The sequence below is a fragment of the Hirundo rustica genome, chromosome 6, assembly GCF_015227805.2.
Source record: "Hirundo rustica isolate bHirRus1 chromosome 6, bHirRus1.pri.v3, whole genome shotgun sequence".
NCBI lineage: Eukaryota > Metazoa > Chordata > Aves > Passeriformes > Hirundinidae > Hirundo > Hirundo rustica.
The window spans coordinates 32,320,531-32,335,206 of record NC_053455.1 but is presented as its reverse complement, the minus strand read 5'-3'; the positions used below and the strand labels follow the sequence as shown (position 1 = coordinate 32,335,206).

Here is a 14,676-nt window from a genome sequence, read left to right as displayed (position 1 = left end):
TATAAGCCTAATATTACCTAAGGTATCTCAGAATCTATAGAAGGTAGGTAAAAACAGGAGGGAAAAGCAATCTGTTGCTCATGCCCAGAAGGATTAAAGTTTGAATGTAGAGCTGTGTTCATTAAACACAGTGGATCAAAGAAGCTAAGTAAGAAATTTTACAGGTCTCTATTTAGAACAGAGGATAGTAGCTAATCTAAATAAACTGCTGGATCAGTACAGTATTACCAAACTGAAATGTGTCCTAATTGCTGCTTCCTACTCTTTCTGTACTGGGAAAATGGTCAATTGCCAGTTTACAGAAACCTTTTGTCACTCTCTCACAGATTAAGAACAAGGACTACATCTGTAAGGTCCATAGTAAAGGAATAAATCATTGTCACATCTTAGAATAAGAGACAGAATTTCCTGTTCTTCTTTTAATTCAACTCATTTGACCTTTTTTTTTCCTAGCTCAGCCACAGTTTTTAGCTTTTTATGAGTGTTTGTGGGTTTAATTGTGTTTTTGAATCCAGTAACAACTAGGAACTGGAGAAAATATTCTGTCATAATGAATCCTGTCATCATTTCATAGTAAATTCTTACTATATTTAAATAAATTGTATGTAATGCTCTTTTAACCTTAGCTTTTAATCTTTTCAGATATATTATTACTGCTTTTGCTATCTTCAAAGGTACCTTAAGTATATGGAATTATGTGTAAGCAGAGTCAGGGCAGCATCCCTTGAGTCAGTAGCAGCTTTCACCAGTGGGGGACCAGCTGTGGAATCAGACAAGATGCTGTGAGAGAGCACCTTGTTCCCATGCCCCCAGTATACCAGCTTGCTGCTGTGGGGGATGGCTCCCAGGACAGCTGACAATGTTCAGAGGAAGACCTACTAGGACCCTTCTCCCAGTTTTCACATTAATGCCTGGAGACCAGTTAACTTGTATTTTGCTCTAAGGAACTGGTGGATGTGAGTGTCCACCTATGTTTTAGTCCTTTACCATCTCCCAGGCTCTCCTGTCCTCTCTCTTCTCAGCCTTTCCAACCCTCCCTTGCTTTTCCAAGCGTGTTTTTTCCACAACTTCATGAACTCTTAAAGATGGTAGGCTGTCAGTCTCTCACTTCCCACCAGCTTCATGTTGTTGAAGGGTGTGGTGACAAGAACAGGTTTCAGTGGCAAATCTTTCTCCTGGGTTTAACTCCCAGCGTTACTTTGATGCTTCCCTAGGCTGTTGTTTGAGAAGCGTAGCCAGGGCTGGAAGGGAGAAGGAATATTCACTCTAGGAGTGTAGGGCTGCAGGATATTGCTAGAACTCACTTCTTATCCCAAGACACATAAGTAATTTGTTCATGTATCGTTTTAGTTATTTTTAATATAGGGTTTTTAAAATTAATATTGCCTCAAACATGGGGGGATTTTTTTCAAATAATATTCAAGTTACATAAGTTTTAAATGCAGAAAAGTAGCAGAAACTGGAGAAGAATAAACACTAAGCTTATCTTGAATGTATGGAATTTTCTTGGCTGAAAATTATACCTACAATAGAATTGATACAGTGTTGTCTTAGGCAGATTGACTGTAATATATGAAATTAAATCAGTTTTCTGCCTGAAGTGGTCAAGTTATGGTACAAATATTCAAATTAGTTCTAAAAGAATCTGTGGTTAAGTTGAAAGAATAAATTTTAGATTTTTTCTTGTAAATGAGTCAACATTTGGTTAAAGAAAAATTGCATGCAAAGCCCTGGGAGTAACATTATCTCTATTAAAACCTTGTAACAGTGATATACAACATGCTTTTACCTTTTTTTTATTTTCACAGGGGTTTTAGGGAGGTGTTTTTAGTCTTTTGTCCTTATTATTTGGGGGGGGGGGGGGGGGGGGGAAGGGGAGGGGTTTGAAGATATTCTTTAGCCTATCCTCTGCTGATTTTCTACCAAAATTGGCTTTTGAAACAGTTATGAACAGCACAAGTCTTTCCAACTCTTTCCAGTCTTTCCAGTTTCCCTTTCCAGAATAACTACATTTCCTGTTATCAGCCCAATTTTATCTCTGTTTTATTCTTCTTTTTAGACTAGTTTCCTTCCCTGTTATCTCTGATTAAAAAAAAACCCCGTTATAGTTGTCATAGTCACTTCCTGAACTAAAATGTCTAAATCTTGCAAATTATTTGTCAGGAGAGAGTGCTTGTTTGTATATTCTCTTTATTTCAATGCACTTTTAAATTTCCATTTTTTTTTTTTACGGTTCACTTTCTTTATTCTTCTCTGTTTTCTAAAGGTATCCTTTCTGATGATATCGGCATTACAGTCTCTAAGCAACTATTTCTTCAGTTGTTTCTGAAAAGAAAACAAATTCCTGACTAACACAGGTCTTTTGCTCTCTAAAAAAAATCCTGCTACCTTGGGATTTGCAAAAGATGTTTCACTCCCTTGATCTATTTAAAAACTGCTTTCACTTTCAGTTGAAGTTTTTCACTCTTGTAAAAATAATATGTCTGACAGTAACTCATATCAGCTTGGAATTCAGATTTAATATGTCTGTATGTTGCTTCTGGATTCAGATTGAAAAATTTATGGGGTTAATTTTAGACAGGAATGCTTTGAATTACACATTTTGTGCTAAAGAACATACATACCTTTTGGTTCATGCTTGTCATCACTGAAAAAAACTTTTGCTGTTGCAATTCATATAACAATTTGCTGACTATTGATACAGATTAAGTTCCAGTGTCTCTCTGCTGTTGTAGTAGCTGTTGTTGGAAAAATGAAGAGATGATGCTGCATTTAGAGTATAGAAATTTGACGGCAAATCAATCCCTTGCTTCCCAGCTGTTCTCTGGAGATCAAGAGGGTGTGGGTGCAGTAAGCTTACTCTCTGACTGCAACCAATTTGGCACTTTAAGTCTGGGCACGTTCAGTAAGAACTTCCATGAGCGAAGTGAATCCACAGATTCACAGATAGTTTAGTTCATGAAAGCAGCCTGTTATACATTCTTGTTAGATTGACTGTAATCAGTACACTAGATCTACAAAATGTAAGCACATAGCACTATCTACAACTCTTCACAGGTAATGTCCAAGGCAGGCAGAGGCACAAATCTTACAGAGGCATCCCGGTTTTGACAAGGAAGAAGAGGAGCAAGCCTGTTGGCTTGTTTGCAGGATGGGATCATGTTCTCATCCTCTGCCAAAGAGGATTTCAAATGCAAAATTTATACCTTGGGGAGAAGTGATGATGTTGTAGTCCAATATCCTGTTGCTGCCTTCATAAATGGTGGGGGGCGGCTGTTTGTATATAAAGGCCGGGTTTTGCACCCTTAGCCGCAGGCCATCATGCCCACATGAATCGCTTCACCACACATCTCACAGCATCTCTCTTGGCTTTAGGCCGTATTCCTACAGATGGACGTGCAACGTAATGCATCAGTGACTATTGCAGAATTGTTCCCCCCTGTACATTTTGCTGCTGTTCTGGCCAGACAGGTTTTAGATTCAGCCTGGAGAAGAGAAGGCTCCAGGGAGGCCCCATTGCATTCTTTCAGGACTTAAAGAGGGACTGTAAAAAAGATGGGACCAAACTTCTGTGATGTGATAGGACATGGAGGAATGATTTTAAACTGAAGGAGGGTCAGTTTAGCTATTAGGAAGAGAGTCCTTAATGTGAGGGGAGTGAGGCACTAGCACAGTTGCACAGAGGAGCTACTGTTGCCTCATCCCTGGAAGTGTCCAAGGTCAGGTTCAATGGGGCTCTGAACAGCACGATCTAGTTGAAGATATCCTTGCTTATTGCAGGGGGAGGTTGGATTTCAATGGCCTTTAAAAGATCCCTCCCAACTCAGACTATTTTATGACTTCTTTCACTTCATTTGGGAGTTTAATGAAGGCAGATCTATGTAATTCTAATCTATTATTATCTGAGACTGCACCTAAGATTTTGTTTGATTTGACCTTTACTGCTGTAATAGCAACAGTAATCACCTTCATTGTTTGCTTTCAAGAAATATGCGTACACCTTTATTAGGCTTTTTTCTTGCAACCTTTTTGCAGACAGACTGAGTAGTAAATAAGCTTTATTTTGCATAGTGTTCCAATCACATACCTCATTCAAGTGAACGAATCATCATCACATTCAAGTGGCAGATTCTGCAGTTTTCAAAGCTGAATGAAGCCTACCCATTGCACCTTAAATTTTGGCTGAAATTTTGGCCTACAACTCCCTTTTAAGAGTGAAAAATTATTGAATTATTGTCACTTCCTGCTATAAGCTGACCAGTTCTTCCTTTGGGACTGAATAATGCTTAGGTATCCAGCGGTATACAGAATTAATCCATGAACAGCAAGGCTTAGCACTATGGTGCCTTTTAAACACCTTTACAATTCATCCATATTTTTCTGATTTCTGCTGGTCAGCATTGGGCATTCCTGGAAAAAGAACAGAGAAGGGCACAAAATTCTTTTAGATATGTTTGTCTCCTAGGGATTTTATTTCCTGCAGAATTTTAATGAGAAGCTGCTGTTAAATCATCATCATCATCCTTTGCAGGCAAGAGAGAGTAGACTTTTCTTTCACTTTAAGGTTGACAAAGATGGATTTTCCAGCCTAGCTAGAACTGTGGGATTTTCTCAATAGCTTTTACAGTGTTTAGACAGTCTAGTATTTTGCCCAGAAATATTTTTTGTCTTTGTTTATTTTGATTGTTACTTTTTCTTTTAAAAAAGACGATTATTTAAGATGTAATTTTTTTCATTTGTTTGTAACTTTTGGCGCATTTGATTTCTGTGTTATTCTGAATTATGGTCTTGCATCACCCATATAATTTATACAGAAATACTGTCTGATTTTTTACTTTTGTTAGTCCACCTAGAGGTATGATGTTTGCAGTTGCTGTACACTTAGTGTGAGCGTATTTGCTGTGATAGTGAGATACTTAGCATTCAGTGCAAGATTCTTGTGCACATTTTGAATACACAGAGCAAGAACTAACTTGTTCACTGTGCCTATCTAAGAATCTCTTTTGCCTTGTCATTAAAGCGACTGCCTTTTCTCAGTGATCCACTCACACACTGCTAGTGTAAAAATCAATTTGCTGAAAAAGTTTGGACGCGGAGGGAATTTTATTAAAAAGCAAAAAGATTTTTCTGCAAAACATGGTCTGCTGCTTCAACCACAGCAGAAGTGTATGTGAGGAGAGGTGTTTATATCTAGGTTAAGGAAAAAGTGTGTGTGTTACAGGAACCCCGAGGGCTTCAAAACTGAGTTGTGTGACTGGGAAGTAAACTGGCAGAAATTATCTGTACAATGCAAAGTTGTACCAATATGAAAGCATTGCTCTGTCACAGCTGAGTAGTGTCAATAAATGATTCAACTGTTTTTACCTAGTGGATGAAAGATATTTTAACATCTTTTAAAACTGAAAGAAACTGGTGTTTTGGAAATGTGTATAGTAAACATCTTAGGGACAATGTAATAGAGAGAATATATTCAATACTGGGGTTTATATATATATATTCTCCACTTCAGTGCTCTGTGCTATAGCAGTCTCAAGAAAATACTTCTCATCTTCTGTTTGAGAAACCTTTTCATTCAATTGTTTCCATGAGAATCTTGGAGGTAAAAAATGTGATTTGTGCCAGAAGTTAAAATAGTCCTATATAGGAAATCTTTTGATAGAATGCACAGTGGGTCACTTTGGCCTTCAAAATCTGTTTGCATGTCAGTTCTAATGAAAGCGTAATTTCATATGTGCCAAACTGACAACTGTTCAAATTCTGAACACATTAATTTCATCACTGGATGTCACAAAAGAATAATTTCTACGATTTTTTTAGGTTATGGAAAAAGTGCTTTAAAGTTGCTGTTATTAGAGATACTTTACCATTTACTTGGAGAGTAAAGATACTGTGTAAGAGAATCTTAAGAGGTAGTATGTTTTTTGTAGTTTTTGTGTTGCTACGATTTATTCTTTAAAAATTATCACTCATTAGTCCACCCTTTGCTGAAGGTATATTTTGGGAAAGGTTGTTTTTATTAAATCTTCAACATTGATGATTTGAGATCTGAAAGTGTTTGGAGGAGCTACTTAACCTGTGGAAGAATTTGAAGCTTCAGAAGTACAAATATTTCATATGCCATGTTTGTTCTTGGCAAAAGGGGGCAAATATTAGGAAACATCAGACAAGATCCTCAAAAGAAAAAGAGTTTCACGTTTCAATTTCAGTAACCAACATGCTGGAGCTAAAACACTGCAAAATTATTTCTTTGTAGAAGTGAAATTGCAAGTAAAAACTTCTGGTTCTTTCACTGCTCTAGACACTGGACAAGTTCTTAAGAGAAAGCAGTGTGTATTTCTGCCTTGTGGCCCCATTCGTTGTGTGTCCGTATGAGGGTCTCTAAGAAATAGTGCCTTCTCTTTTCCCATGATATTAATACCACAACAAAGCAAAAGTTACAGTTTTGTTTCTCTTGCATAGTTCTAGACTTCATTGCTTAGTATGCTTCCACAAACCACAAATACACCCAACTCTCCCAATATATAGAGAAGAATATAAGATTGGTACTAGTTTTGAAATGAAGCTGACTGTAGCCTGACTCTGCTTTGGTATAGATACACAGTCTATAAGATAGTACACATAACCAGAAGCACTGTCTAGGATATATATTTATATATATAGTAATGAGAGAGTGCTCCCTAGTTATTCCGTTAGTCAAAGCTCAATACGTTGTCACTTAAGTCATGTAGAATTCTTCTTGGCAGAGTATAGATACCCCATGCTTATTTCTCTCATTTGTGTTGCTTGAGTCTGTTTTTCAGAGAACAAAAGTTTTCATTTCTCGTGTTTTGTTCCTTTTCTTCAAATTTTAACATTTTAACAGTGTTTTTGTAATAGCAGAAAGGTTTTGTTGTCTTTACCAGGAAGTTTTCAGCTATGCTACTTTTGCTGAACAGAAAGGGATTTGTTCTTCTGCAAAGTGGAGTTGCACTGGGAAGCAAAGCAGTTCGTACTTAGAGGGCTGCAAGAGGAAGCAGACACCTGACCCTTCTTTGTACAAAAGAAAAGTTGTTTGCAACTGTTGTTCTACCAAGCTCCTCCTGACCTCCCCACCATTGCAAATACTCTGCCTTTTGACACTAGCTTCATGCACCCCTTTAGACAGCTGTAATGTACTGCATCTAGTGGGTTGTGTCCAACTTTGAACAGCCTAAATGCATTCCTTACAGTGCAGAAAAGCATTTAGTGTCTTACTTGTTTAACAGCTACTAAAAATTATTGTTCTAGTGGGTTTATGACAATGTATGGGGGTAGGCAGTATCATAAAATTAAGATAATTATTTATGGCATAAATATCTTACACACATTTAAGATGTTAAACTTTGTTTAGCGATCAGGAATAAAATTATATATATTAGAAGTGATATTTAGAAAATGTACATGGTTGGTGCCCAGATACATCAGTTTCATTAACACTTCAGTTACACAAATGGGCTAAGCAAATTGGTCTATGAAGTTTATATAAATCATATGCAATTAGTTTTAGCTAAAAATTTAGATCTAGATCTCCAGAAGTGGAAGAATTATTTACAAATTCCACAATGTTGTTTTTTCTAGTATATTAATTTAAATTTTCAGCTTCTCTAGAGTCTAGAAAAGATGAAGCGTATTCCCCAAAATGTTTGCAAGATGTAAGTAAAAAATAAATTGAATGGTATTAAGTAAATATTTTAATGAGTTTTGATTTCAGTTGAAGAAAACAAGGACTTCTAAAGAAAGTTAAAATGAACACTAAGTTTTTTATTAAGTAATATACACTTTATTTGATGATTATGATAATAATTTAATTGTTTACAAAAGTAATTATCATTGGGGTCCAACTGTTGGGAATTAAATATATTCATGGCTTGGTCATGCATGAGTCATTGAGTGTTGTATTTGCTACTTGCCTTTTTTGCTCACCTACCCAGTGGAAGTATTCTGATAGTCTAGTTTGCTGATACAGTTTATAAGGAAGGCAGACCCTGAATTAGCTTCTGGCACTTGAGTCTCATGCCATAGGCATTAGGCTGCAGTAAATCGTATGATGGGTCCCAGTGGAAGGAGTGAGAGAATTTGGAGGAGACAATTTGCAGGCAGAGGTAATGATGGATATGGGAGAAATAGAGAAAACAGAGTCTGTATTTAATCTAACAGTAGTTTTTGCTGTGACATTTTGGTTCCTCACACCGATAGATTTTGTAGGGTCATTCTGTGATGTTTAGGTTCTGGGGAGCAGCAGCATCACTGCAGATGTGCTGAGAGTGCAAGCAGCATTCTGGTGCTGCAGAATTATTGTCAGTGGAAATGTGTTATTGGTGTGTGCAGATAACACCAGTAGAATTCGGTTTTAGTTGGCTACATTAATCAGGGTTCTATTCAGCTTTGGCTGTGTGTAGATGCGAGTTGAGAGAAGAAAAGGAAAAAGAAAATGGGATCATTTAACAGAGAAGGGTGTATTAAGCTTGCCATTGGTAGAAGGGAAAGACACTAGGGTAAACCACTCTAATAGGATTAGGCATGTTTTGTTTTCTTTTATGTAAAAAAAAAATCTACAAAGTCTGAGAGTGCTCTTAGAATGTGTCTGTGCGTACCTGACAAAGGTAGCTGCATCTAGCATCAGAAATTCCCAGCAAGGACATCAAAATGGAGACTCACCAGTCTCAGTATGAGTTTCTTACTGTACAGAAAAATTGGCAGAAGCTGGGTGGTCACTTCATGAGGAGGAACAAGCACATGCATCAGGGTCAGCACTGGCCCCGTGTCTGCCTAGTCACCACCAGTTATCCTGTGAGCCCAAACATAGCACATGCTGCTTACTTTAGCCTTATATTTTTATAAACTTGATTTTGGTTGCAGCAATAGCATATGTGATAATTTTCATCCATTTGTCAAGACAACTGAGCAATTAGCCAAAAAATTTGATTTTGGAAAACATCGTAGACCATGAATCCTGTCATGCCTTACATCCACAAAAAAAAAGACACACATTAAAAAAAAGACACTGAATATCACCATACAGGTTATTGGTGACAAAGGATAGGAAGAATTCAAGGAGAGACAGCATAATGGTGAAACTGAGATAAATTCAAAATCTTTATCCAAAAGCTTTCTAATTGAAAGAAACCAACTGCTGAAGCCTGAATTTCTTACTGTTTATGGAGAAGAAATAGGTGTTGTTTTGGTGAGAAGCTCTGATCAGTCTAGCTCTATGTAAGCTCTATTTTCTCCCTAATGAGAGTAGGGAAGTAGACAATAAGCTGAAATAGCTGATTTGTGACTAAAAATTACTGGCACATGTGTTGTCTCCAGCAGTATTCTGAATAACTTTGAAGAAAGCATCTCATCTCCAGGCTGAGAGATGCAATTTTTATTCCTAAAATGCATACTTCTTACACAACTGGTTGACAGATGTGACTGACCTTTTTGTTGCATATTTGACTGATCTATCTCTGTAGTTTTTCTCTGCTCTGCTGTGGTCTGTGAGCTCTACTGAAGAGGTTATATAGGTGTTTCTTTAGTAAAACCTTTCCAAGATTTCAGCTTTCAGTGGAAAGCTCAAAGAGGCAATTAAATCTTATCAGTGCTAATACTGTAGTCTGTTAAACATAAATTATCTGCAAATTTGTCCATTAATTTGGATCTATAGCTTTATTATATACTATGCAGAGTCATAGATTTTAACTTGTTCAACAGAAATAATATTTTCCACAGAGACAGTCTGTCATCTTTATTTAATTGAATTTATTATGATTTTCAAGTCTCGTATTTGCATTTTAGTTGAAGAAGTAAAACTGTATTACTGCCCAGCTGAAGAGTATGTGAAATGTCTCAGATCATTACTTACTGTTGAGGTCAAACTTTGCTATGCTTAATTCCTGAAAGACAAAGATAAAGAGTTTCTGAACATTTCCAGAAGATTAGTCCTAGGTGTTTTAATTAAATCAGTCTGCATTAGGTATATCCTCCAAAAACTGCCTGGGAGGGCTTCCACAGGTTAGAAACTGAGCTAACAATTTATGTGGAGCCGAAGAAAGGCAGTGAAGCAGCAGAGAACTCTGTGAAACCAATTGGCAATGAGCCATCTGTTAAGCAACCGCAACTACGTCAAAGATATCTAAAAATATACCAGTTGGTTTGGGAACATAATGCCCCAACTCCAATAAAAAGGCACTTTGTAAACAATCAAAAATGTGCTTTAAAATCAATTACATTTATTCATATAGCAATGAAATATAAGAGGTACTGCTCTCTAGATGTTGTTAGTAAATCTAAATAATTAAATTGTTTGTCCCTACTTCTCCTCTTTGGAATACAAACTAGCATTTTATTTCAATCCCATTGTCTCTCTCCATGGCTCCCCCGCATCCTGGCACTTCCATCACATCTTATCTTCCCTTTTTGCTCTCCTGAGTTTCTCCCTCATCTATTTTTTGTCCCGGCTGCCTTCGGCAGTCTTTCTTTGTAGAACCGTAGCATGGTTTGGGTTTGAAGGGCACTTAAAAATCCTCAGGTTCCGACCTCCTCACTGTTTCCCATCCCACTCTGTTGCCCTCACGCTATTCTCATTTCTCCCCTTCCGTGAATCCTACTGCTTGGATTTCCTGCAATTCTGCCTTTCCACTTAAGTTTTCTTCTTCCCACGTTCCCTTCTTCTATCTAAACTACAAACCTTGCCTTTCTTTGCAACCTCCAAGCTGGACTTTCTGCCTTTCTGTCTTTCTCCTGAACTCTGGCTTTTACTTTTAAGTACTTTTGTTTCTGTGGAACCCCTCTCTTCCACCTCTTAGATGCACCTGTCTTCTTTGTGCTACCAGCTTATCTGTCAGAAACTGGGGACACTTTTTGGTGTCATTTTAGTGTTTTGTGCAGTTTTGCTCCCGTATTTTCCACCTACCTGAGTCATCAGCCTCAGGTTTGAGAATCAGTGTAACGCTTCAGTCCTGATTAAGGCATCAGTGTGACAGCTTTGAATGAAACATCGTTTTTTCCTGCGTCTGCGCAGCAGTGTCATCACTGTTGTTGTAAGAGAGCCGAGGGCAGCAGCCTTGATTTGTGATTCATTCTGTGCCAACACTGTGGCCCCCTCCAGCAGGCAACAGCTGGCTGATGGTGAGACTACCAATAAAAAATTGCCCATGAAACAAGGTTGAACGGTCTTAATTCAGCCTTGCTAGAGTACTAGTAAAATGTGAAGGTGCTGAGTCACTAATTCTTTAATAGTTTCCATGGTGGCGGGAGTTGGTACCCAACAGTTAACTCCTGAACAGGACACAGTTGAAAATCTAAATTTGGCATCTCCCTTCCACCCTTCCGTCAAACAAAGAATACCGAAGGAAGTATGAGAAAACCTGTCCATCAGCATTTTGGTATCTTGTTAGGGGAAACAAACAGTTGTTACAGATTGCAGCATTGCTGATTTCATTCGTACATGCATAGCTTATTTAGAGTGTGCTTCCCAGTGTGATGGTGATTTCAGTTCCTGTTCAGGGCACATGTTAGGTCATGTTATTTGAGGACATCCCAGAAGTGGAATATACAGTGGCTGATTTCAAGAGCAGATGTCACTGTAACAGTGGTTTACTTAGCAGCAGTTTTTTTTGGTTACATCCATCCAGTCAGGCTGCAAACATGGAAACAGGAAACATTTCGCTGTTAGAGGAGGTCCACCTGCAGTAATAAATATAGGCATATATATTTTGAAACAAGTATTTTTAGAAACTTGTGTTGAGGATTGTACTGCTGCTTGGACTTTATGCCCTTTCAGATTTTGTTGCTTAGTCTATACATTTTTAATAAACACATTGCCTGCTAGTAGTGACATTTTGTGAAGGTCATTTTTCTTATGAAGTTGGAGAATGGACTTGAATTTCATTGAAAGACTCCCTGAGCTGCAGGATTGTTGTTTATGGACTGTCTTGCATCTTGTATTACCTTTGAAGCCTGCTTAGAATTTTAACTAATGAGATCTTCAAAGTGTCACTGTGCTCAAGGGCAGAAAATAAATCTCAAAATGCACTTTATATTTAAAACCAGTTTTGAATAGCTTTGAAGCATGGCATTAACTGAAATTAAAAGGCACAGATACAGACTTGCTATGCACACACAGAGAATTCCATGTTTCACTTACCTTCAGCAAAGTGTCTCTTTACCATTGCAAAGCCTTTATCTTCTATATTATAAAAATCATCAGGTCTGTGGATGTCTTAAAAATTTTAATGTGATTGATGATTTCATACCTCAGCAGGTGTCTTAAGGTAATCTCTCTCCATAGAGGAGTTTTGGTTTTGTCTATATCATTCCAAGCTCACTAATTCTCATTTTCCTTGTGTAAAACGCAGTCGCTGGGTTGTGTTTACATGACTTTTCTGTTTCTGCATAGACAGCAGATCCAAAAACCCAACATGCTATGCTTGAAATACAGGAGACTATGGTGTCAGCTACTAAATTAAAATTGCTTGCGTTTTTATGAGCCGAAGTTCCAGCTTCCCATAACTGAGCACATAACAAGTTTGCTTATTAATAAAGTACTCAAAGTCTATAAGGTAGCAGTGTCTGACATTTTCTAAAACTGATATTAATTTCTAATTAATTAATATCCTGATATTCCTTTAAAAATGTCAAAAGCTAGTGCCGATGTGGCCATTTGAATATCTGTACTCTTTTTTTTTTTTCTGTTTTATTTATTGCTTCATATAAGCACCCTTACATGTGAGCATTGTTTTAGGGGCACCGTTGGGTTAATTCTGTCGTTTTCTTTCTCTAGGACTTTAGTTTTCTATTTACAAACTAAGAGCTTACAAAAGTACGAGTATGTGACTTATAGTTGAATCCTTCCCACAAAATAATTTTCCTGATTTTTTTCTATATCAAACTGTGAAAAAAATTCAGCTTATTCAGGGCATCCTTATATTTAAGATGTTCTTTTCTATTTCTGTTTGATCGTTGTACCATCAAAGCATTGTAGTTTGGCTGTATGTTATACCATGGATTTCACAGTTTTTATGACCATTGCTACCAATTTAGTGGTGCTGAATGAGTTAGAATCTTATTTCAGAGCATGAAGCAATGTGATCCACTGAACAGCAGCTACTGTGGGGGAAATGAAGAGAGGATAGGGCTGTAATTTGTCTTTAAGATGTTGTGTCTTAGGTAAAGTTAGATGTTAAGGGACTGGACACTCTCTGCATTTGAGAAAATTTGTATTAGGAAGTAAGGACAGAAGGTTGTGCATAATTTTCTTTCTGATTCCCTGATTGGGAAAAGGACTAAAAAGACAAGAATTTTCATACTCTGCTTCCAGATTTCTCAGTGCCCACTGCATATGGACTGCTTATGAATAAAAGCCACTGGCCTGTTTGGAACTGCTGTTTTGCTGACATGATCAAAAGGGAAGGCCTCAGCCTCTGGCCATTATCATTACCATTTTACTATTTTCCTGCCTGCCTGCTACATGGGCTTCCCTTTGCAAATTTTTTTTTTCTATCTTCTGAGCAGACTGATTCATCCTTCTCATGCCTGGGAAAATCCCAACAGGAAAATGCACAAGATTGATGAGGAAGAGAAGGCAGTTACGTTGGGTCTTTGCTTATTCTCAAACAGGTTTTACTTTCTGTTCAAGGCAGTTGCTATTTCTGTGGTGTTGGTTAACACTTTTATATTCATAGGGTCTTGACTTTTATAATGTTCTATAGGAATCTTCACAGTGCTGCTAACAGTCCTTCATCCCAACTCCTTGTCTTTCCCTATTTTACACAACCAAGAAAAAATTCTATAGCATATTTCAGTTGAGAATTTAGCAACAACGTTTCTTGGCAGAAAAAAAATGAGATATTCCTACCCAATTTTTAGCTGGCTTCGTTTTTTTTTCTTATCCTTACACTTGTTCACTCAGTTTGCTATTTAATCTTTGATTGCAGGCCACTAAAGAAGTAATAGAGCGAGAAGCCCCGGGGATGGCCCTGGCAATGCTGATGGGATCACTTAATGTTACACCTTTGGGTATGCTCTCTAGGTAAGACTACATCCTTCAAAATATGAGGTGAATTCTTTCCATAGAATTACTTATTGATATCCAATGGCTGTGCACAGATCACTGAAGACTGCCCTTGTTGTCAAGACTAGAAGTCTTAACTTCAGAGAAGGGGCCAAATTCAAATAATGATAATTGCATTGTCTCATTAAATACCCATTGTATCTATTAGAGGCTGTATCCTCCTGTATTTTCTGTGCCAGGTGATTTGTAATATTGATGCACAGTCTTAAATAGCTGTCTTTTCATTCTAGAACTGTGGTGTTTTGGTGGTGAGTGAAGAATTTTCTGTATGTTGTTCATCAAGTATAAAAATGCTTTGTTTGGCAAAAAAATCCCTTTGATAAAGACAAATGTTTTGTACTATCCTACGTCTGGAGGAATATCATTAATTTATCTCTTGAAGTATCTGGAATGCATGCACAATCTGTGTGGTTTTCTTGAAAGCACACACAATAATTTTGCCAGCCGTGCAGGTCTTAAGCACTTTCACTTACTTTCACGTGCTGTCTTGAGAATTTTTGGCAGCTCCATTTCTCTCTTGAGCCACTAGGTCTGATTATTGGCAGCTGAAATTTGAGTTTCATGCTGCTGGTTTAGTCCTTTTTTATTATTGGTTGCTTGTA

General features: G+C 37.5%; 1 protein-coding gene across 18 annotated transcripts in view; it reads left to right on the top strand.

The window, feature by feature from the left end:
• Nucleotides 1-14,676, top strand: part of GPHN (gephyrin) — a 275,747-nt gene that overhangs the window by 156,291 nt on the left and 104,780 nt on the right. For all 18 annotated transcript variants that reach the window (XM_040066711.1, XM_040066708.1, XM_040066703.1 and 15 more), the window contains one exon: nt 13,938-14,032. In XM_040066711.1, coding sequence (XP_039922645.1) covers nt 13,938-14,032 — 95 coding nt within the window. The remainder of the gene's footprint in view (nt 1-13,937; nt 14,033-14,676) is intronic.